Source organism: Neolamprologus brichardi, chromosome 3 (genome assembly GCF_056152115.1).
Source record: "Neolamprologus brichardi isolate AB-2024 chromosome 3, ASM5615211v1, whole genome shotgun sequence".
NCBI classification, from domain to species: Eukaryota; Metazoa; Chordata; class Actinopteri; order Cichliformes; family Cichlidae; genus Neolamprologus; species Neolamprologus brichardi.
Window position 1 is genome coordinate 35,546,634 of NC_142106.1, and position 22,566 is coordinate 35,569,199.

Genomic DNA, 22,566 nt, shown 5'->3' on the forward strand with positions numbered 1-22,566 from the left:
CTATCCTTTGTATGAATGTTTAAATGTTGACAGAAATGTTGAACTTATGAGGATAAAAGATGATATGAGTGTTTGCAGTGTCCGGTCAGTCCCAAAGCAGAGGTTGAAAAAGACACGTGGAAACTATATTGTAAAAGCAGACGGTAGAGAAATATGAATGGTTTTTAGACGTATTTGTTCAGGAATATTGTATTAAATATTTGTGTGTATGTGTGTTTGTGAACCGAAGAATAATCTGACACGCCAAGTCAGAGAATGTGAAATAATCGTCTTAAGCCCATGCCGCGCTGTCAAAGAATGGCGCGGAAGTTTCGCTCAGTGTGTTAGGATTGCGACTTCAAAGGTGAAAGTCGCTGGTTCCGATCTCCATTTGCCCTCTTCCCATTTTGACTGACTGACTTGGAGCTCACTTCAATGAAATGCCGGAGCACGTCGTCGCTGCTTACAATGTCAAGCTTGGGACAAATACAGGTGTGGACGTCTGCGAGACATTCCACAAAGTGGATTCTGCACATGGCGTAAACGCAAAATTAAACTTACCGCAAACTTCACTACATAGAAAACCTACACTCTAAAAAGTAATTAATGGGACCTTTAGTCATTACTTACATATATATGTTGTTGTGAAATGAAAAATCAAGTTCATAAATGCTGTTAGACTTCCTAATTAAAATTTTTATTTTATTGAGTTCGGGTGACACATAAATTATGCCTCTTTACTCAATATATAATTGTGATTTGTCTGAATTTAAAATCTTCTTTTAATCAAAAAACAATATAATTTTAAGTTCTGTCAATGTAAAATACAACTTGATGACGTGTAAACAGCTCACAGTTCCCTTCTTCTACTCAAGCGGACATATTCAACAGCACGTGTTCAAGGTTTATCAAGAGCTGTGTTCGTGGCGAACGGTGAGTAATTTTATGCGAAATTACACATATTTGCAGTCGCTCTGGATTTTGTTAGTTTACTTTAAAACAACGACGTAACATACATAACATACATCTTAGCTTGCCCCCGCGTTTGTGTGTTTTAATATACACACAGCAGCTAATTCCGCGATAGCATAAATTATTGGGCTCTTTTTGGAAAATTTAACACTGACGTTACTCTAATGCAGACCACTGTAATTGTCTTATAATTTTTAAAAGATAGCGGACGTTGTTAGCCCCGGCGCAAACTACTATGCTAACGTAGCTAGCCAAGCTAAGTTGTGTTCACTGTGATTTTATTTTTGAAATGTGAAATTTATTTTTTGAAGGGAAGCATTTTATGTTAGTAATTGTTAAGAAACACTTCTAAATTTTCGTAACGTTGCGGGGTGAAGTTCAACCCAATTGGCTTCTGTGCAAGAAGTGCGGTCGCCATTAGTCCGGTGTGTCTGTTGACCGCTAAGAGCGGTTCTTCACCGTCTGCTCGGCCTATTTTCACAGGTAAAAGACCAGACTTAAGTGCACTGTGCCGCATATGGTAGGGTAGTTAGCTGTCCCTAATTTTTGGGGACTTTCCGTGTTTTGTAGAGACGTAGAGGCGACGTGCATTGGCACTGGCTGTAACATTGATATGCCTCAATAAAGTTTGAAAGTAAGAAAAAATCAATAGCGGGCCGCCATCTTGGTTGGGTCCCCATTCGCCGCCAGTGCATTTTTTCTACTGAGGAATGTATTCACCCATGGTAAATAAGGAAAATGTTTAAATATTTTTCCAAACAGATAAGGCAAGAAAGGTCAATAATCCCACATATGGTTTCAGTAGTATGCCAGTTTTTGCAACACTAGGGTGCACAAAAATGACCATAGCTGCTGACTCAGCATTGATTCCAATTTGGTTTTGGAGAATGAAATGAAAACAGATCAAGTGGGATTATTGACATTGTAGCTTGTGTATAAAAAAGTTTTTTTGTTTTTTTTTCGTATTTACTGTCAGAAATGATTCTGTCCTGTCATGCCACACCTTATGTTTGCTTTTGTTGATAAAAAAAAAACTATATATATATATATATATATATATATATATATATAGTTTTTTTTTTTGTTTGTTTGTTTTGTTTTTTTGTTTTTTTTTGAGTTAACACATTCCTCAGTAGAAATACATGCACTGGGGGCGAGTGGAGACCCCTCCGAGATCGCAGTCGGTGGGGATACACGCTCCAACAGACTGGCCCAGTCCATGTCACCTCTATGTATATTTGATCTATGGAAAGCCACGTTAGGCTTTCCAGCACCCAGTGTATTCAGGTCTATGTAGTTTTGAATGTTTGGTTCTAGCTCACACAGCTTTGACAGGTGAAACGTATTCACTGTATTGAAGACTCACAGGTGAAGTTGAAAATACCATCTTTTGTATTTTTGTGCAGGCACGACTTTCTGGTGTTATACACTGTCCTGGCGTTGCAGATCTAGCGGTTCCAGTTAAGACGTGGTCAGCCTTCTAAAGAAAGTGGGAATCTCACCGAAATATTCAGTTACTTTGCTGTGTTTCTTGCCAGGACAAAGGCTCAAACCATCATCTTCTCCTGGTATCGAATACCAAGGGACCTTCTGAAGTAAGCTTTAACAAGTAAGCTTGAATTGAGTAATTCAGAATCATGAAGTATGGATTGGCCTTGCAAAATCTGTAAATTTGCAACCTCCACTAAGGAAGAGCTGATGAAACATTATAGGTTACGCCATATCCCCAGTGTACAGCCTCTGCCATGTCTTTACCTAGATTGTTTTTGTTCATTTAAGTCATGGGGTAGCCTAAAATCACACATATCAAGGAAACACTCAACTCACTCAACAGTGAGAACCTCTGAAATACTCAGTTTCTGTTGCCAGTTCTGTAATGTGGGCACATTTTCCACTGAAAAAGAGTATTTTGAACACCTTCGTCAACATTTGAAAAAGCAAGAAACTGTGTCCTGTGTTTTCAAAAATTGTAGTTTCAAAACTAACATTTATGGAACATTTGCGTCACATAAACATCGCAAGCACACTCCCCACTCTTTAGATGAGTTTAAAGAAGACGTTTTAAAGAGGTTTGAAAAGCCTTTACAAACAGATCAGTGCAGCGATGTAGTTAATCAGGAGGGTGAACAATCTGACATTGAGGAGTTTAGAGATGATGATGTGAATGTACTGCCAAAGTTGATTGAAAGAAGCTTGGCTCATTTGATGTTGAAATTAGAGAGTTCATTTCATGTTCCCAACCAATGCATTGATGAGCTTGTAGAGTCGTTGCATTTTATTTGTCATTCAGCTTCCGCTCCCATCATGAAAGACATTTTACAGTCCTGCTTGAAGAGACACAACTGTGAAGTTGATGAAGCCATTGTGTCTGAAATGGTGAACAACATATGTGTTGCTAACCCTGTTAGCGCTGCCCTTTGTGATGGTGGTCCTCTCTCTTCTGCCTTCAAAAGAAGAAAGTATTTTAATGAACACTTTTCTGTCGTGGAGCCGAGTATATTCTTACTGGAGAGAGTAGCTTCCAGTATGTTCCCATTCTAAAGTCTTTACTTCAGGTTCTTAGCAGGAAAGATATACTAGACCTGATCTTGAGTGAAGCAGAGGCGCAGAGAACTGTGTACAACTCATTTCATGACGGCACCTTTTACAAAACCAACGAGTTGTTCTCAAAAAATGACCTTACAATTGCGCTAAATCTCTATGTGGATGACTTTGAGATTTGCAATCCTCTCGGTACATCCAGGAAAAAACACAAAATCACATCTGTATATTGGGTATTAGCTGATGTCCCTTCATTGCTCAGATCTGAGCTAAACTCAATCTTCTTAGCAATTCTTTGCAAGGCTGAGGATGTAAAGAGATTTGGTTACAGTGCTGTGTTAGAGCCACTGCTCAAAGATCTTGTGGTCTTAGAGGAGGAAGGACTGTATGTTCCATCACTGGGTAGAAGAGTCAAAGGCACAGTGTTTAGTGTAGTTGCAGACAACCTTGGTGCCCATTCTATGGGGGGATTTGTTGAGAGCTTTTCCAGTTCATATGTCTGTAGGTTTTGTCTTGGTGAAAAGTCACAATTTCAAGATGGTGAAGTGAGAAATAAGGCATTCCCACCCAGAACAGCGGAACAACACACACTGCATGTCCAGGCTTTACAGGAAAATAACAGTTTGATGCATGTTTATGGAGTGAAGAGACAGTGTGCACTGACGGCAAAACTTAAATATTTTCATGTTTTGTCTGGATATCCACCTGATGTGTTGCATGATCTCTTTGAAGGTGTAGTGCCCCTAGAAATAGCACTGTGCCTAAGACTATTCATTCACAACAAATACTTCACTCTTGAAGAGCTGAACAAATGCATCAAAGAGTTCCCCTATAAATGGTCGGACAAAACCAATGCACCACAGCTTGTTCCTGTGAACTTTGCCCAACGGAAAAGTGTGGGGGGCAATGCCCACGAGAACTGGGCTTTGCTTCGTCTCTTGCCACTCATGGTTGGATCAAAAATCCCTGAGGCTGACCCAGCATGGGAATTGCTTCTTGTCCTTCGAGACATTGTTGAGCTTGTTGTGAATCAAGTGCACACAGAGGAGACCATTTGCTTCCTGGACAGTAAGATATCTGAGCATAAACACAGGTTTCTCATGGTTTTTCCAGAGCAACGCCTCATTCCAAAACACCATTTCCTAGAACATTATCCAGAACTTATCAGGGCTTATGGTCCTCTGGTGTCACTGTGGACAATGCGGTTTGAGGCAAAGCACAGCTTTTTCAAGCGAGTTGTCAGACATACTCGTAGTTTTAGAAATATTCTGCTGTCACTGGCCATGAAGCATCAGTTGTTGCTTGCTTATAACCAACATGATTCCAGAGCTGTCAGACCATTACTACAGGCTACAACACTGTCTACAATGGATGTTAGTGTGCTGCGAGAGGATATCCAAGAAGCACTGCAGGCTAAGTTTCCTGGTGAGACATGTGTCCAGATAGCCAAAAGTGTGTGTTACAGAGGCACCAAGTACACTAGTGGAATGATCCTGGCTTATGGTTCCACTGGTGGTCTACCAGATTTTGGGGAGTTGATCCAGATTGTGGTTTTGAAAGGCAATGTGGGATTCATAGTGAAAGGTGTAACTGCTTGGTCAATTGAACATCTGAGGAGCTATGTGCTTGAGAAAACTGGTCCGGTGAAAGTCATAGAGGCAGCTGAGTTATCAGACACTGTCCCCTTGATTTCTTACATTTGTGGCGGAACAACCATTATGACTCTTAAGTGCAGCATTTATGTTCCATAAATGATTTCCATACTTTGTGTGGAGATTTTCAGCTGAAAAAAGACAAACCCAAATCTCAGTCTTTCTACTATTTTCAGAGATGGCATATAGTTAATTGGCTCCTAGTTTCCATACATGGAGATCAAATTTTATTATATTATGCACTATTTAGCTGTTACTAAGAATTACAGAAACATGTCAAAAATTTGGTCTACAGGTTACCTAATGTCACAACCGTCTCAACTTCGAGTGATCCTTGCAGATCATGATGTCCGTAAAGTTGTACTACCTTCTGGAATCCCAGAAACGGTGGATGACCTTTATTCAGCCATCCGTGATACCTTTTCCATTACAAGAGACTTCTGTCTTCACTATAAAGATGCTGATTTTGGTGATGAGTTTTTTACCCTTGTTTCGACAACTGACCTTAAGGACAAGGACACAATCAAGATTGTGTTTCTCCAGGACCAGGAGCCTACAATAACCTTGACCTTAAGTGATGTGACCAACGTGACTGATAATCCATCTGAGGAGGACTCTGTTGACACCTCATCTGTGTCAACTAATGACACTCTGATTCTTTCCGCATCTGAAGATAGTCCAGGGCACCGTTACCAGCGCTGGCCTGTTCAGTTTCAGATTCCCAGCTTTTCTGACCTCACAGAGATCCAAATTCGGTCAGCCAACGAGCGCTTCCAAAAAGATGGGACTCTTCTCCCTACAAAAGATTTAATTCCACTGCTTCCTGACATCCTTAGAAAACTAGCAGAAGCTATTTATAAGTATACTGCTTATCCATCCAGTCTGCAGATCAGTGAGGTTGCAGAGGTCCTGACTCTAAAGCATCCCTGCCTGAAAGAACCAGGGTCCTTCAATGGATGCTATGGGTGGGCGCAGCGTCTAAAGTACAAGATGAACAATTTCAGAAGCAAGCTTAGAGGTCTCGGCTGCCCTGAAGTTGAAGTAAACTCACTTAAGAGGAAAATGACATGTGACCAATACCCGGCAAAGAATGTCAAAAAACCAAAGAAGGCTGAGGTGAACTACCTACCCCCTCATGCTTAAGGTGAAACTAGTGAAAGTTTGGAAAAAGAGATAATCGAGCTACTGAGTGAAGTGATGAAAAGGGACAACTCCAGAGTGGTAGCTCAGAAAATGGACAAGACGTTCAGCCTTCGTCGGGAGGAAATAGTGAAAGAGGCCCCTGCCATCAGTGACTTCATGAAGCGCTGGCCTGCTCTTTTTAGCGAGGTACAGGTGAGATAAAATGTTTATTAAACCAGTGTTTTTGTGTTGTGGATTGATGAAATTACAAATTGAAGTCAGATAAATAAAAAATTTAGAAATGCATATATTTACACCTAATACATTTAAATGTTTACAAATGCACATTTGGATTTTCATTTATGAATTATTTATACTTATGTCTCTTGTTGTATTTTATTCTGGTGTGCCCTGCAGATATGTGAAGAATTTAAGAGGATAACAACAGTCAGCCTTGAATCAACCTTTCTGGCCAGGCTTGACCAATGCACCCCAAAACTGATGGCCTTGACCCTGTCAAAAGGAGGAGCTGCAGGTCTGAGAATGAGGCAGATTAAGGACATGCTTCTGCAGGTATAATGAATAACTTTATGAATAGACCTTTATTTGCATCTGCCTTACTTTTTTCATGTCAAATGTTGATATGGCTGCTTTGAACAAGGTCCATTGTATACTAACACTATTTTTTTCCAAAATTGTTCATATTTTGGTTACACTTGCATCTAGGGCAGGGCAAAAGAAGAAAATATGTCGTCTGTACAATATACACTGTTTATTATTTTTAAATAAAGCTCTATGATTTACATAAAGTGTTTCACACGCGCAAGCACGTTAACAATACATAACATGGAGGAAGACTGTATCTGTGCCAGTTACATTGTAATTGAATGAATGGATATTTATTGTTATTATACAAGTTCAGAGCACAAGTACAACAAAATGTATCTTTATTTTAGTTTTTTTACTTATGAAGAAGGAATGTCCAGGTGACAAGCGCAGCGTTTGTCAGATCTCCGCAGAGTGAGACAGCCATGCCCCCCACTGTGTGCGGAGTAAGCAGGTCCCAAACAATAAGAAACTCAGGAGAATAGCCAGATCACCTTTTCCACCTTATTCCAAATTAACTTTTTTATTATTTAATTTAAAAAATGCTATATCATTATGGATATCATTTTCAGTATATGAAGTAAGCTACTTACATCTGATTTTTTTTAACACATCTATTTTTTTCTATCAATCAGGACAACACAGTTGAAAAGCGCAGAGAAATTGCTATTCGCTGCCTCATAGTCTATCTTGGAGAGAAGGAGGAGGATCTTTTCAAACAATACAGCGTAAGTACTTGAGTTGGTTTTTAATTTTTTGTTTAGTTTTGAATGCATGTCTCTGTAGGGTCTTTGTGTTTTGTTCATTGGATTTTCTGTTCAGGGTTGAGTATTTAAGTCATTCAGTGCCATAGACGTCTTTAGACGTCAAAATGAATCCGAACGCTCAGTGCCATAGACGCCTCTTGAGCTTTTTATTGAATTGAGAAGGTGGTGGAGTTGATTACATGGATAAAATCCCACCAGCGTGACAGTCGGCTTTACTGAGAACGAGTATTGTGGCGCGATTTTTGATCCAGCTCGTCATTTCGAGCTTGAGATGTCTGCAGCCTGACGTCATGGTTTTTCTAGCAATTCCAGTGAACATGAACCGGATTTATCTGACCAGTATCTCCTGTTAGAAACTCACTTGTGCACATGCGGGAGTAACACACACACACAGACTCTTTGAATCATAAATCAGTCGCTTTTTTCTTATATATTTTTCAAATGTTGAAAGTGTCTATAAACAACTATTTTTATACACAAAATAATCTGCCAAAAGTCCATTTTTACAGGTGATTTTTTTACTTTCATAGTAGTAAAACATAGTTGAGATGTTGCATGAATCATTGAAACATGAAATATTTACATCAAAGTCACTGATCTGCTAGAAAAACCTATTTACACAAAGCGCTTTTGATCCAGAAACAGGTGTTTTGTCATGAAAGTTTCTCTTTTCTACTGCAGATTTCTAAATAACAGAGGTAGAAACATTTTTTTTTGCTGCTGAAAGAAGAGAGACTCATTTTTGTCATGGTGGTTTCAGAATTCACATAGTCATAGAACAAAATATTCTGTGAGCCTTCAAAATCAGTGAAAAAGCTAAATATCTCTGGCACTGAATGAGTTAAGGGACATTCCAACCCTAAATGAAGATATGTCTATTGCCATGTATAAGTGAGAAAAAAGCATTTCAGAATTACAATCCGAAGATGTTTATTGCCATTGTCATTGAACATAATTTGCTGAATAGAAACCTGTTTCCGTGATAAGGTGCAACATAAACACACAGGATAAAAAATTTTGTAGCCAGCGCAGTCGTTTTCCTGATCTGGTAGCAGCTTTAGCAGAGCATAAACAATGGAAGTGAATGGCAGGTACTAGCATTTTGTGTGCAAAAGTGATTAAAATCACTCAATAATGATACCAAGTATTCCTGGGGAGCTCAACAATCATGCTGACTGCAAATGAAAAGTATGAATTGACATGAAGGATTTTCAGGAGCCGATTTAGACTTGGGACTACATTATGACAAAGCACTGCTGTAAGCCTCCACATGGTTATAACACAGCAGTTGAAGCCACTGCCGACCAGTGTCTATAAACCAACATGCTATTTGTGCAATATTTCTTCAACAAATCAAAGACCCATCCATTGTTACTGCAGCTTACTATGCTTGTATAGTAGTGGCTGTGTGTGTTTGTTTATGGAAGCTGGAGGCTTTTTCAACTGTTGCGTTATATCCATGCACCATGCAGTGGATGTTTACAGCGGTGTTTGTCGTAACTGCAATGTAGTCTCAAGTCTAAATCAGCTTCTGCAAATCTTCCGTGTTACTTTTGCACTTTTCATTCGCCATGAACATGATTACTGAGCTCCCAAGAAATATTTGTTTTCATTACTGAGTCATTTTAATCACTTTTGCACACAACATGCTAGCACCTGCTATTCACTTCCATTGTTTATGCTCTGCTAAAGCAAATGGATTGCTTCCGGATCAGGAGAATTAGTGTGCTGTTTACAAAAGGCTTGTTTCTCACTTTCTAACTGTGGCAATATGGCAATAGATAAAATTTCACTTAGAAGTGGAATAACCCTTAAAAATGATTTATTAGATTTTCTTTTCAAAGTGGAAAAACAAAACTGTGAAAAACAAGACATTTTTTATTTTAAACGTTGGATTATGGTTTAATTTAGCTTTTAAAATTACAGAATAACAAAGTAAAATCACTGAAAAACACAAAAGACAACCTGTTTTAGCTTATTTTCCTACCTGTAGTAGTTCATTCCCTTATGCACGTCATCCTGAAGTGCTTGAGCTATGTATTTTATACATCCTAACATTTAATTTCTCCTACAAGGATGAGGAGGAGCTCAACGCAGACCTTGCAATGCAAATCATGAAGATTGCTATCATTGGTGATGGGCCTGCAACCATCATTGTTGAGGGATCCAAGATCCTGGAGAGGATTGATGTTGCCAGATCCTGTGCTTTGATGATGGGAGTAATCTACGCTCTGAACCTTACCTATCCCAAGCAGCTGAAATTTACCTTTGAGGTATTTCAAAAGCTATGCCTTGAGCTTGATGGACAAAAAGCCAGCTCTAAAGTAATGAATCTTAAGTTTGGTATTTTCTAGAGCAGACTTGATAGACCATTCGTGAGTGAGTTTCACAAAAACCTTATTCCTGCATTTCTGGCACTACTTCATTGTGTTTTACTAAATTTTAAAGTGCTGTTCTTAAGTCTTCTGAGTTAATGTTTTGCCGTGTCTTAAATGCTGTTATTTGCATATTTTTAAGGAATGCGTTTAATTTCTCCCATGACCTGTGTTCTGAGGGTACTGGTGTGTTTTAAAGTTTGTGTAATGCCCTCTTTAGCTGGCCTTAATCTTGAAGGTGAAAAGTCAAATATAGAAGAGAATCAAGAATACTTTGTAAGAGTGCTGACAAAGTTGAATGAAAGAAGCTTTGTTCATTTTATGTTTAAATTAGTGCATTTAATGTATAGCAGCCTGTCATCTTTTGTTTTGATTCACTGTCACATGTTAAAGTAAAAAAAAGAGGATTCAAGTAGTAGGTTGTATTACAATTTTAATACACAGTTCCTTAAGTTTCAGCGGGCAATTTGTGTTCTAGGAAACTGAAGCCCACAAATCTTGCACTTCGCACGCACGTTAAAGAATTGTGATGTTTGTTATTGTAATTAAATGGGTCTAACTCATTTGAATACATCTGTCTGAATTTCTATTCTTTCTGAGCACCAGGTACGAGTCCCTTAGCTGATGTCCAGGTATTTGGCATCACATCTGCCGCATTCAAACAAACACACACAACATCCATTTCTTTTTCTGAAGGTCATGACACAAGAGCACACACAGCGCATGTTAAGGCTGACCTTCGTTTGGGGAAAAAAGTGATCGACAAGTTTCTAAGGTCTTAGAACCTTGACTTCTTTGTGGGCAGGCACCACCATGCATGAGCCTGCCCACGCGGTAGTCATGGTTATAAGACACAGCCAAATGATCAAGGTTGTATTTTGGAGCGACTTAGCCTGCTGGGAAACAGGTAAATGCCCTTATAGAATCTCCTGTAGGACCAAAAAATTACTACACTGTAACCAAAATATCATATTTGACCAACATAAATACTATTTATGCCGACAGTTAAGTTCATTTTAATTATAAATGTGTTTTATTTTGATCAAAAAGTTACTTCACCATACATAAATATAATCTTGGATCAACTTAAATTCCTGTGTATTTGTTGACAATTATTAAGTTCATGTTACTCAGAATGTGGTTTTTTTTGTGGCCAAAAAGTAACTTCACTATACATAAAATTCACGTTGGATCAACTTAAATTTTTGTGTTCTAGTTGAAAATTATTAAGTTAATTTTACTTAAGAATGTGTTTAATTGTGGCCAAAAAAGCTACTTCACCATACTCAAAAATAATGCTTTGAATTAATGTTATTCTGCCAGAAGTTGGCTTAACTCAAAAATTCTAGTGGAAAACGTTAACATGTTTTTTTAATTTGAACCAATGTTTTATTTATTAGAGTGTACGTGGAGCACCACACAGACCACAGACAAGCCAGCTACAGTAAAGAAAATGTTATCGCTTGTCCAGGCCCAGGCTTTAACTTCTTCTGCCCAGGGCCGGACACTAATTTTAGGGGGTGTAGCGGCTATATTGTTTCTTCTTGGAGTTCTCTATTTTCTTATATCTAAAATAAGAGTCTGGATAGACAAGAGGCTTTTTTACGTGTCGGTTCGTGCAACAACGACGGTAAAACCATCGTGTCGCTCCGCCATTCACTTGTTTATTTCTCACCAACCTTTCACAACAAAAAACACCATATCCTTTTCAGGTTTTTCAAAATAAAACATGTAATTACTATAAATGGCGCTAACATTCCAGCCCCTAATTGTTACTGCTAAGGCATAACAATTACATATTAACACAATAAAGCGTCATTTAATATCAACACTCAGAATCTAACTTAACCAAACATTATATGAAACATAAGTCATATGTGTTGAACATAAATCTGTTACACATGAGGCTGAGATTTAAACTGTTGCCTCCATTTCAAGCAATAAACATAACTTGTCAATAGGCCTCTCCAAAACGCTAGTTTTGGTTTTGACAAACACACGTCTGACAAGTCCATGTGAGTCTGGAACTGTTCTCTCAACCTTTCCCATTAACCAGGAACTTCTTGGTGCACTGTCATCAACTATGAGAACATAGGTTGGTCTCAGATTCCTCCTAGTCACTAACCACTCCTGTCTTTCTTGTAGAAGCGGCAAATACGCTTTAGTCCAACGCTTCCAAAAAATGTCTGACAGGTACTGCACTGGTCTCCACCTTTTTTTTGCATACAAGTCCTCTCTTTGAAACAATCCAGGTGGCAGTACTGGCTGCCCTTTAAGAAGAAGTAGATGATTGGGTGTAAGTGCGTCTAAATCATTGGGGTCATTAGACACTCTTGTTATTGGCCTGCCGTTGACAATTGCTTCAACCTCACATAGCAATGTCTGCAAGCATTCATCATCCAGAGGTTGCTGCTTTAGGATCTGGTTAAGAATTCTCCTAACTGAGCGAATTTGCCTCTCCCAGATTCCTCCAAAATGTGACCCTGCTGGGGGTCCAGGTGATGCCCTTTTGCATGAGCATTTCTGAGATTTTTGAATGATTCCATCCCTTGATTGCTTCACGCGTTTTCTTTTCTGCACCCACAAGGTTAGTGCCATTGTCTGATCTCATGACAGACACTTGACCTCGTCTTGCAATAAACCTCCTGAATGCATTTATGCAAGAATCAGTCTCAAGTGAGTGGGCAACTTCTATGTGTATTGCTCTAACAGCAAGACATGTAAACAATACACCATATCGCTTAACTCTGCTGCGCCCATGCTTGACCTCAAAAGGTCTAAAATAGTCTATGCCCACATTTGTGAATGGAGGTTTGTCAGGAATCAGGCGATCTTGTGGCAAGTTTGCCATTCTTTGTTCACCAGGTCTCGCAGATGTCCTTCTACATGTTACACACTTTGACAGGATCTTTCTTATTGCTGAATCTGCCTGTGGAATCCAGAATCTTTCTCTCAGCCTGGATAATGTGTAATGCCTTCCTCCATGACCTGTTTCTTGGTGAATATGTCTCAGAATCCAAGTAGAAACATGATGACCTTTAGGGAGAATCACTGGATGCTTAACATCGGCTGGCAGTGCAGACTCATGCAACCTACCGCCAACCCTTAAAACTCCATCCTAGACAAAAGGATCCAGCTTCACAATGTGACTGCTCCTTTTAAGCTTGTCACCTTTTTGAAGACTTGCAATTTCTTCTGCGAACCTTTGATTTTGACAAAACTTAACAATCTCAGTTTCTTCTTTTGCAACATCTGCAGTAGTAAGTGAAGATCCCTTAATACATGTTTTGAACTGCTGCATTTGACCTGCAACCTTTTCAGATTTCCTTTTGCTGCTTTCACAGCCACTTGCTTGTGACATGAGAAGCTTCCGATGTGCACTTAACCTGCGAAGCAGCTGCTTGAACATAAGTATCCAGGAAACTGCCTTTTTTAGACGGTACCAGTCTGAATAGTGAGAGATCAGTTTGTTTACTGGATTTTCATGTAATTTTGTAACATCCACACTCATCACCTCTTTGACTTCGACATCATTTTTTGGTGTTTCTTTAATGTCCGGTGGAATTGGCCAGTTTTTCTTATCTTTTGTCAAAAACTCTGGCCCAGCAATCCAGTTTGAACACTTCATGAATGTGTCTGTGTTCATTCCTCTTGAAGTGTGGTCAGCAGGGTTTAATTCAGAGTTCACATACATCCACTGACTTGGTTTTGTGTTGTGTCTAATAAGTGACACTATTTGCTACATATGTCTTAAATCTGATGTTCTCGCTGGAAATGTACTTTAAAACAGTGGTACTGTCAGACCAAAACACAGATTCTTCTTGTGGCATTTGCAGCTCCTTTCTCATGAGCTTGTCCATTTTTACAGCAACTGCAGCTGCTGTCAACTCGAGACGTGGAATTGTTATCTGCTTCAGAGGAGACACTCTGGACTTGCCAATAATGAATGAGCAGTGAGTTTCTCTTTTCTCGTTTGTGATACGGGGGTAAGTAACGACTCCATAACCTCTCTCACTGGCATCAGCGAAGTGGTGCAATTGTGTAGATATGACCACTCCAAATCCAGCAGGTTTCAAACACCTGTTGATGGTAAAGCCATGAAGTTTTGAAAGCTCTGAATGCCAAACTTGTGACCTTTGAGCCAGTTCAGCTGGGATTTCCTCATCCCATGAGATCTTCCTGCCACATAGCTCTCGGAGGATGATTTTTGCTGGCAGAATGACAGGAGTCAAAAAGCCCAGTGGTTCATATATTGCACTTACAAATGAGAGGATGCCTCGCCTAGTCTTTGGCACAGGTTTTTCAGTTATCCTGATCTTGAATACATCTGTCTCTGTGCACCAGTTCACTCCTAGGACTCTTTCATCCTGTAGTGCATCATGTCTCAAATCCAAATCTTAAATCTCTTTTGCTTTTTCCTTTTCAGGAATGGAAGCAAGGACAACTCTGCTGTTGCTCATCCACTTTGTTAAGTGAAATCCTCCACTCTCACACAATGCAGTCAGGTCCCTGACCATAGTACATGCCTCTGTTTCATCTGAAACTGACAGAAGACAATCATCTACATAAAAGTTGTTCAGAACAGCGTTAACTGCTGCTAGTGGCATTTTTTCTTTAGCATCTTCTGCAGCTTTTTTTAGTGCATAGTTTGCACAGCTTGGGGAGGATGTTGCCCCAAAAAAGTGCACCATCATTTTGTGTTCTTGCAGAGGTTCATTCAAGTTCCCATTTGGCCACCAGAGAAAACGCAAAAGATCACTGTCCTCTGGAGGTACTCGCACCTGGTGATACATAGCTTCTATGTCTGACATCAAGGCAATGTGATCCCACCTAAACCTTGTTAGTACTCCAATCATTGTGTTCGTTAGGTGTGGCCCTTGCAAGAGTTCTTTGTTCAGTGATTTCCATTGAAAGGATGCTGCACAGTCAAAAACTACAAGGAGTTTTCTTTTCTGGGGGTGGTACACCCCATGGTGTGGTATGTACCAAACTCTCTCATTTTCAGGGGTAGTCTTTGTGTTTGGTACCTGAACTGCATAGCCTTTATTCAGCAAGTCAGGCATGAAGCTCTGATACTCCTTGTGAAACTCTGTGTTTCTGATTAATTTTCTTTTCAGATTCTCTGCCTTCTGCATTACTGCACTGCGGTTGTTTGGCATTTTGACAGCTTTGTTTCTCAAAGAAAGACCTATGCTATAATGACCATTAATCCTTTTAACTGTGCCATTGACAGAATCCATAAACATGATGTCTTCTCGTGACATTTCCTGTTTTTCCTCAGAAGCTTTCTCAGGAAAATCATAGTTGAGCTGTTACATCAAAAGATTCTCAACATTAGTGACAAAGATGCGATTTACTGAAACAAGAATCTCTCTTGAGAGGGCCATTGATAACCCAACCCAGGACTGTTCGAACAGCATATGGACCGTTATCTTTACTATGAATAATCTCACATGGTTCCATAGCCTTGTGCACATCACATCCTATCAAAAGTCCAATGTCTGCAAGGTGACCTTTTATTTGCAGCTTGTGTTACACTTGTAGCAAATGTGCTTCCCCTTTGCCTGGATGATCTAGTCATTCTCACATTTGCAGACGACTTTGCTTTATCTTCAGCATCCTTAATGTCACCGAACAAAGGATCTGCAGCTATTTTTGCTTGTCTGTTTATGAATCTGACCAGATCTGAGAACTTTGCTCTCCTTCCACTTGTTTCTTGAATGTCAAAAGCAGAGACTCTCCACATTTCTCTCATTTTGTATGGCAGTTTAGAGACAATAACTTTGAGATCCGTGGAGACCTCCATCTCTTGCAGTTGACTGATGTTTTGCATTGCATTGTTACAACCAGTGAGAAACAGTGAATAGCTATGAAGGGCCTTTGCATCATCTGTTTTAATTTGTGGCCAATCAAATGCTCTGTTCATGTAGGCAGTTGCAATTCTCAGTTCATTACCATAATGACAAAACAGCAACTTCCTCGCCTCATTGTAGCCTTGTTGAGGATTCATGTGCTGACAACTTCTTACCAAATCTCTGGGCTCACCTCTGGTGAACTGTTCAAGGTAATATAACCTGTCACTGTCACTGTCAGTTTTTATCATGAATTGTATGGTCAAAGGCTCTTATAAATGGTATGAACTCAAGTGGATCACCACTAAAGATGGGAATGTCTCTTTGAGGCAAATGTGACAGTCTATGTTGTTTGACTAACATCTCAGTGATATCATTTTGTTTCAACATGACTTCACATAGATTCATTGGAATAACACTGGCATCAGTTTGGTGTAAGTCATCTTCTTGTTTTACACTGTGACTGTTTACCTTTGACTGCCCATCATGTTCACCTTGTACTTTTGGCTCTTGGGAGCTGAACTGCTTAACAGCTGATTCACACTGTTCCACATCATTTTTACTGCTCTCATATTCACAGTCCTCTAACACTTTTATTTTGGCTGTAGAAGCAGCAATAGCTGTCTCGATCTCAAGCTGTTCTCTTCTTGCCTTTAACTTACATTCTTCAATGTCCAAGGCTTGTCTCTGTTTCAAGGAAGTTGCTCGAGCGAGCAGAGCAGCACGCTCTACTTCTTCTTTCTGCCGTACAGATGATATCGAAGAATCTCTGGATGACCTCGATGAGCAGCTACTGACTGAGCTTCTTCCAACGCTGGTACCTGATTTCTTTGCAGTTGGTCTAGCCGTCACTGACACGCTGTCATCTGGGCTCACGTCATCTTGATGCTGACGTCTTGTTACGATGATCCATTTCTCAACTTCAGTCATAAACGCACTGAACTGCTCCTTTTTTGGATTGAACCAGAGCATCTGGTCCACATTTCTTTCATCTTCTGGCAACAGCGACAGTACATCATCATTTGCCCGTAAGAATTCTTCATGCAGCTTTGAAAAGTTACTTAAATGTTCATCAACAATGTCAAGGCTTTCATTCTCTTTCATCAGTCCGCTAATTTTATTCATTTTTTAAGTTAATTGTGACAGCTTGGACCTTCTTGCGTTTATGTGCCTGCTGAGCTGTTCTTCCAAACCTCTTTCGGTGTACTTTTGTGCCCTCTTGTGGCCAGTCCCGCTACTGCAGCTCTGTGCCCTGGGCCTGGAACCTTGCGGGTTTATCTGCCATCTCTGCTCCTTTTACTCAACGTCTTATTCAACAAGTGTTCATGAAACAAATGGTCTATGACACAAAGCTGAGGCTTTCGTAGTGAATGTTATCTTCTTAAGACCAAAAACACTGTCACTGACTTATTTGTAAGAAGTTGAGAATCGCAATTGTTCAATTTTAGCACGGCTTGTAGCTTGGCAGCACATCATAGTCCAAAACTTTGTCCATGAAAGCTTATTTCTTCTTTTCTTAGATTCTTCAGACGGTGAAACACGTAATAATATCTACAAATACATCTTAAAGTTGTTATATTGGCACTTGTTGTATTACTAACATAACCATATTAACATTATTGACACTCGCTGACTTTTAATAGTTATTCTATAAATGCTGTCCGTTTAAATGGTAACACTGCTGTAATCAACCGATTCCAGCCAGAGTGGCTTCTGGAGTCTTCCCACGCTCCTAATGATCCTCCATCTGGATGGATGATAACAACCTTCTGAACAAACTAGCAGGTGGAGATGGTACTGACATCTGCTAATAACGCCCAATGTATCGACTGATAACGTCCAAAGCGGGTGAATAAAGTCACCCAGTCGCTAGCTGTGCCATTACCCAGCCACATACATCACTGCCTCCATCAATGTAATAAACGATGCAAAAGTAATAGACTGTATTTAATTTTTAGTGAGGTCTATAATATTTAATAAGTGTACCTATCCGGTGCATAAATCAAAATTTCAGGTTAGTATCTTGAAATTTCAGCACACTACGAAACATTCTCATCATTTCTAGATGGCCAGTTAATAAGTAAGAAATTTGAGCCTCTGTGGCAGGCACGTGCAGAGGGGGGGGGCTAGAGGGGCTTGAGCACCCGCCCCTTTCCTGATGGGTGCCCAAAGTGCCCTTTTGTTGAGGCAACTTTTTAAAAAAATTATTTATTTATTTTTTTAATGTGTGTGTGCGTGCGGAGTCCTGTCTGTTCCCCTCAACAATAATATTTAACTATTAATCACAGTTTTGCTAAATAAAAGGATCTGGCTTGCATCAGTCACATGATCACATTTAACCAATGATCGCCCTTGACGGCAGAACGCGCTGGTTACGAGCCGGGAACGAGCTCACAAAGAGCACGCGCATTTTTTGCGGTGCTGTAGGAGAAACACAGGTTAACTCAGAGACACAGACTGATGCAACAAAACCAGTAAGTAGGTGTACAGCGTACACTGTAGTGTAAAGCACACAGGAGTATTAGCTTATTATGTACACGTTGGTAAGTTGAAGCAAACGAGCATGCTGTGTGTGCAACAGCGCGACAAACATTACCTGTCCTTTTATTAACTGCACAAGTAGTGCTGGTCATAGCTGCTGGCTACCTGTGTAAGGCTGTCATGGGTCTGTAGCTCTGTCCACCGTTTTAGGGAACATATTTAGTTTTAAAGTAAGTTTCCGGCCTTTTCCTGCCTTTCTGGAGGGATTATATTTCACTAAAAAACGATCTAATATGCATGTCCACATAATTATGCAGTATTATAATTATAATATATTAAAAAAAAACACACGCTGTATTTTAAAGAACATACATTAAGAAGCAGATTATATTAGATTTATATTTTAAATAAGACAAAATTTGGATTTTACTGCAGTAAAATTATTGTATCTCTACAGTTTAAAAATGTCATAAGCTTTGCCCCTGCACAGAGTGGATAGTGAAACAAATGGAATCATCATAAATACATTATTTCATATTTATTACTTCCCCCTCCTCATTGCTTTATTATTGTAGCTCTAGTAATAAATAATAATGTAAGGATTCTGGATCAGCACAGTGATGCCCATAGTATATACAGTATTCTGAAGAAGGTCTAAAATGTCACTGTGTGTGCGTGCATGTGTGTGTTTTATTTAGATGGATTTTTAAAAAAAATATTACTCATGATATAACATTGTCCAGACATGGCTGGTAAGGACATGAGGAGGAAACAGTAGGAGCTGTGTGAGGCTACTAAAGGCAGGGCTATAACATTTTTCTGTCATCATTAAGTGCAAGAGTTGTTAGGTGTGGATAATTAGATTATAGTTTATTGCAATAGCAAGTTGTGCCTTGTTCTCAGATAGACAGCAAGTGGAGAGTGATATATGAAATGATGGGATGGAAGGAAGAAGAGAAGCAAAGAGTGATTCACAGGCAGAGCCTAAATTATTTCTCACAGTTTTTGTTGCCTTATGGTTCCAAGCGCTGTCACCAATCTCTGCATTTTGTTATTATCTCATGACACTTGTTTAATCAGCTACCATCTCTCCTATGGACTTTTTAATGTCTACAGTCTCAGATCAACACAGCCCTGCCCTCCAGCACTATCCACAGCAACCCCTCAACAGCAACATTGTACCCATCAGGTAAAACATCGGCTATGTTTTCTTTGCCTTGTTGCCCATATTAGATTCTTAATGAATGCCTGTTGTTGTTATTCAGCCTGGTTCAATGTGCCCCTTTTTAACTTTGAGCACCCGCCCCTTTAAACCTCTCTGCACGGCCCTGCTCTGTGGTGTTTATCACCTCGGAGCGTTAACAGCAAAATTGTGTCACAATTGACACAAGCTTTGGTTTTCCTGTAGAGGGCAGTGCTAGGCTGAATAAAGGAGCCCTTCAATAATTTATGTTTAATGGACAGGATGATAAATCTGCCCTCTTTTTTTTTTTTTTTTTTTTAACCGTTTTTATATTCTTTGTGCTGTTATGTTTAATCCAGATATACTTACTACAGCATTATCTTTTATTTCTACATGCACTATCATAGTACAGTCAAAAATCCATAGTGCACACTAAAAATAATTTGTACTGGAACTACTTGAACTACTTGATAATATACCCCCAGATAGAATCAAAACACACAGCACCTTGTTCCCATTTCAGATTTTTAAAACACAAAGCTTTAAGTTGCAGGGTAAAATTGTAGGTAACTTTGCTTCAACAGAAAGTCAGTTAGCAAACAAACACTTGGATCTCTGTACAACATCCATAATCAGCAGGAAGTGCACCAAAATAAAAGGCTCATTATGCCAAAAAGTAACTAACAAACAAAGGTTTTTGAAAAGTTATTTGCAGTGCTATAGAGTTTTCTAAAAGTCATCCTCGTGATCCAAGGGCGTATTTGGCATGGACGGAAGGACATGTCCCCACCAATATCCAGCGATTATTGAATTGTCCCCACCAATAATTTAATCTCTTCCAGTTAAGAAAAACAAAACCGATGGCAAGAAAAAAAAAACGATCTGTCAACGTCTCATTCACCCAGCGGTGCACAAAGCGTTAAATTACGTTCTCTACTGGAGTCCTACGTCATGTGACAAATATGGCCAATATGATTGGCTGTGCCTTTCAGCGTTTTAGCAGCGGCAAGCCCGCGCTGCGAGGACTGGCGCTTAGATTAACTGGATTTGGTGGAACAGATGTGTGGCAGACTTGCGTTTCAGGAGCTGCTACCGACAAACCAGCAAAAAAAAAAAAAGTCAAATATGTCATCTGTGACACTTGTGAGGTTATCTCAAACACACTCCGTCAGTCTTGATGCTGTTGAACAACAAAATATTTAAAAATGTCGCGAGTTTACCTGGTGATATTGTCATGCGCGACGCGATCACAAAAAAAAGCAAACAGTTAACACCACGCCGGTGTTATTCACAGGACAGCAAGAGTAAACGATCGGGAGACTCTAGTCGTTCCCCTCGTTCGTTTTATTACTCCGGTTTCAGCGTTTTCGCTTCACAACTTACGGTGTGTTCACACCGAACGCGATGGACGCGAACAAAAACGCCCCAAACGCCCCTAATTTGACGCGTGCACATTCGCGTCTCAACGCGTGTCCAAGAAAAATCCATCGCGCTTCAAAATATGATATTTTGACGCGCGTGAACCGGAAATGTGGGAGGGATGTGGGAGGAAATTGTGCCAGACCGGTATCTTTGCAAGATGGCAGCTGTCGAGTTAGCGCTTGAAGAGAGAGTCTCCCTTCTGTATGTACTGTGGAGAGCAGAGCAGCGGCGTACAAGACGTCCTCGCCGTACCTGGGTCCATCAGGTCCTCCAGAGGCGTGAGCAGTTTGGTGAGTTTCACCATTTGCTCCAGGAGCTGCGCCTGGATGACGGCCGATTTCAGCGATATCACCGTCTTTCACTCGGCCAGTTTGAGGACCTGCTTTCCCGCGTCGGTCCCAGAATCGCCCGCCTAGACACCAACTACAGGCGCTCAATCCCACCTGCAGAGCGCCTGTCCATCTGCCTGAGGTTAGTAAAAGTATTTAATATGGTAGTCCTTTATTGATACCTGTGCTAATATATGCTAAACTATCCATTTATACACTGCTAACGTGGATGTGCTATGCTAACAGTGAATGCTCTCGGTTTTTACTGATAGCAAACTGTGGTACGGAGACGACTGTTTATAATATTTCTAGTGATACTCAGAAGGTCTCATCAAGTCCCGATTTAATTCGATTTATGCTGTTATCAGTGTTTGCAATGATAGCATGGCTGTGGTGTTATATCAATGTATGCCTTCGGTGTCCTCTCCTCACAGTGGAGGTTGTATCGGCGCTCCATGGAGCTCCGTCCTGAAATTGCGGAGAAGTGTGTGAAGGCGACGTGTGTTCTCCACAATTTTCTGCGCTGTGTGGACGAGAGAGGGGCACCTGCTGTGAGGGGTGTGGCACCTGCTGTGGTGGAGCCGTTGCAAGGCCTGGGTCGTATGGCAGCAAACAACTCCTCCAGAGAGGCTGTCCTGGTGAGGGAGAAATTCATGGCTCACTTCTCGGCGGAGGGAGCTGTGTCTTGGCAACCAAAGGAGTAGCCTGTTTGAAGTCCGAGTGACTTCCCCACAACGGCTCTTTTAAGAGCCACCCACAAACCTCTAAAGAGTGTTCCTGTCCTTTTAATTTTTTCTTAATAAATGGAGCTCTACTCCAAAATAAACTAACCTCTTTTTACTCTCTTAAGTAACTTGTCTTCACTATGTTCCTATATACAGTGTGGTGCAAAAGTTTGGGCAACCTTATTAATAGTCATTATTTTCCTGTATGAATCGCTGTTACAATGAAAAATGTCAGTTAAATATATCATATAGGAGACACACACATTGATATACAATAAATATTTATTTCATTTCTCTTTTTTTGTGTCGCCAATTTATGCACCTGCTTGATTTAAACAGTTATTGCACACTTTCTGTAAACTGCATTTCACTTCTCAAATATCACTGTGTGTGTCTCCTATATGATATATTTAACTATTTTTATTGTGACAACCAATGATTTGTACAAGAAAATAATTACTTTTCACAATGTTGCCCAAACTTTTGCATCCCACTGTATTAGTATGTTTTGTCATTAGTATAATATGAAATAAATTCTACTTGTGTCAAGTCGGGTGCCA

The 22,566-nt window shown here is 40.0% G+C and overlaps 1 protein-coding gene across 2 annotated transcripts; it reads left to right on the forward strand.

Annotated features, from left to right (window-relative positions):
• The first annotated feature begins 843 nt into the window (after window positions 1-843).
• LOC148104267 (uncharacterized) lies at window positions 844-10,585 on the forward strand. Of its 2 annotated transcripts, none has more exons than XM_087837079.1 (6): window positions 844-912; window positions 2,358-2,546; window positions 5,440-6,479; window positions 6,684-6,839; window positions 7,508-7,600; window positions 9,715-10,585. In XM_087837079.1, the coding sequence occupies exons 3-6, from the start codon at window positions 6,342-6,344 to the stop codon at window positions 9,991-9,993; spliced, it is 666 nt and encodes a 221-aa protein (XP_087693205.1). In that variant the 5' UTR covers window positions 844-912; window positions 2,358-2,546; window positions 5,440-6,341; the 3' UTR covers window positions 9,994-10,585. The 2 variants fall into 2 exon arrangements, with proteins under 2 accessions (XP_087693205.1, XP_087693206.1); XM_087837080.1 differs by having other exon boundaries at window positions 5,440-6,473.
• The last annotated feature ends 11,981 nt before the right edge of the window (window positions 10,586-22,566 follow it).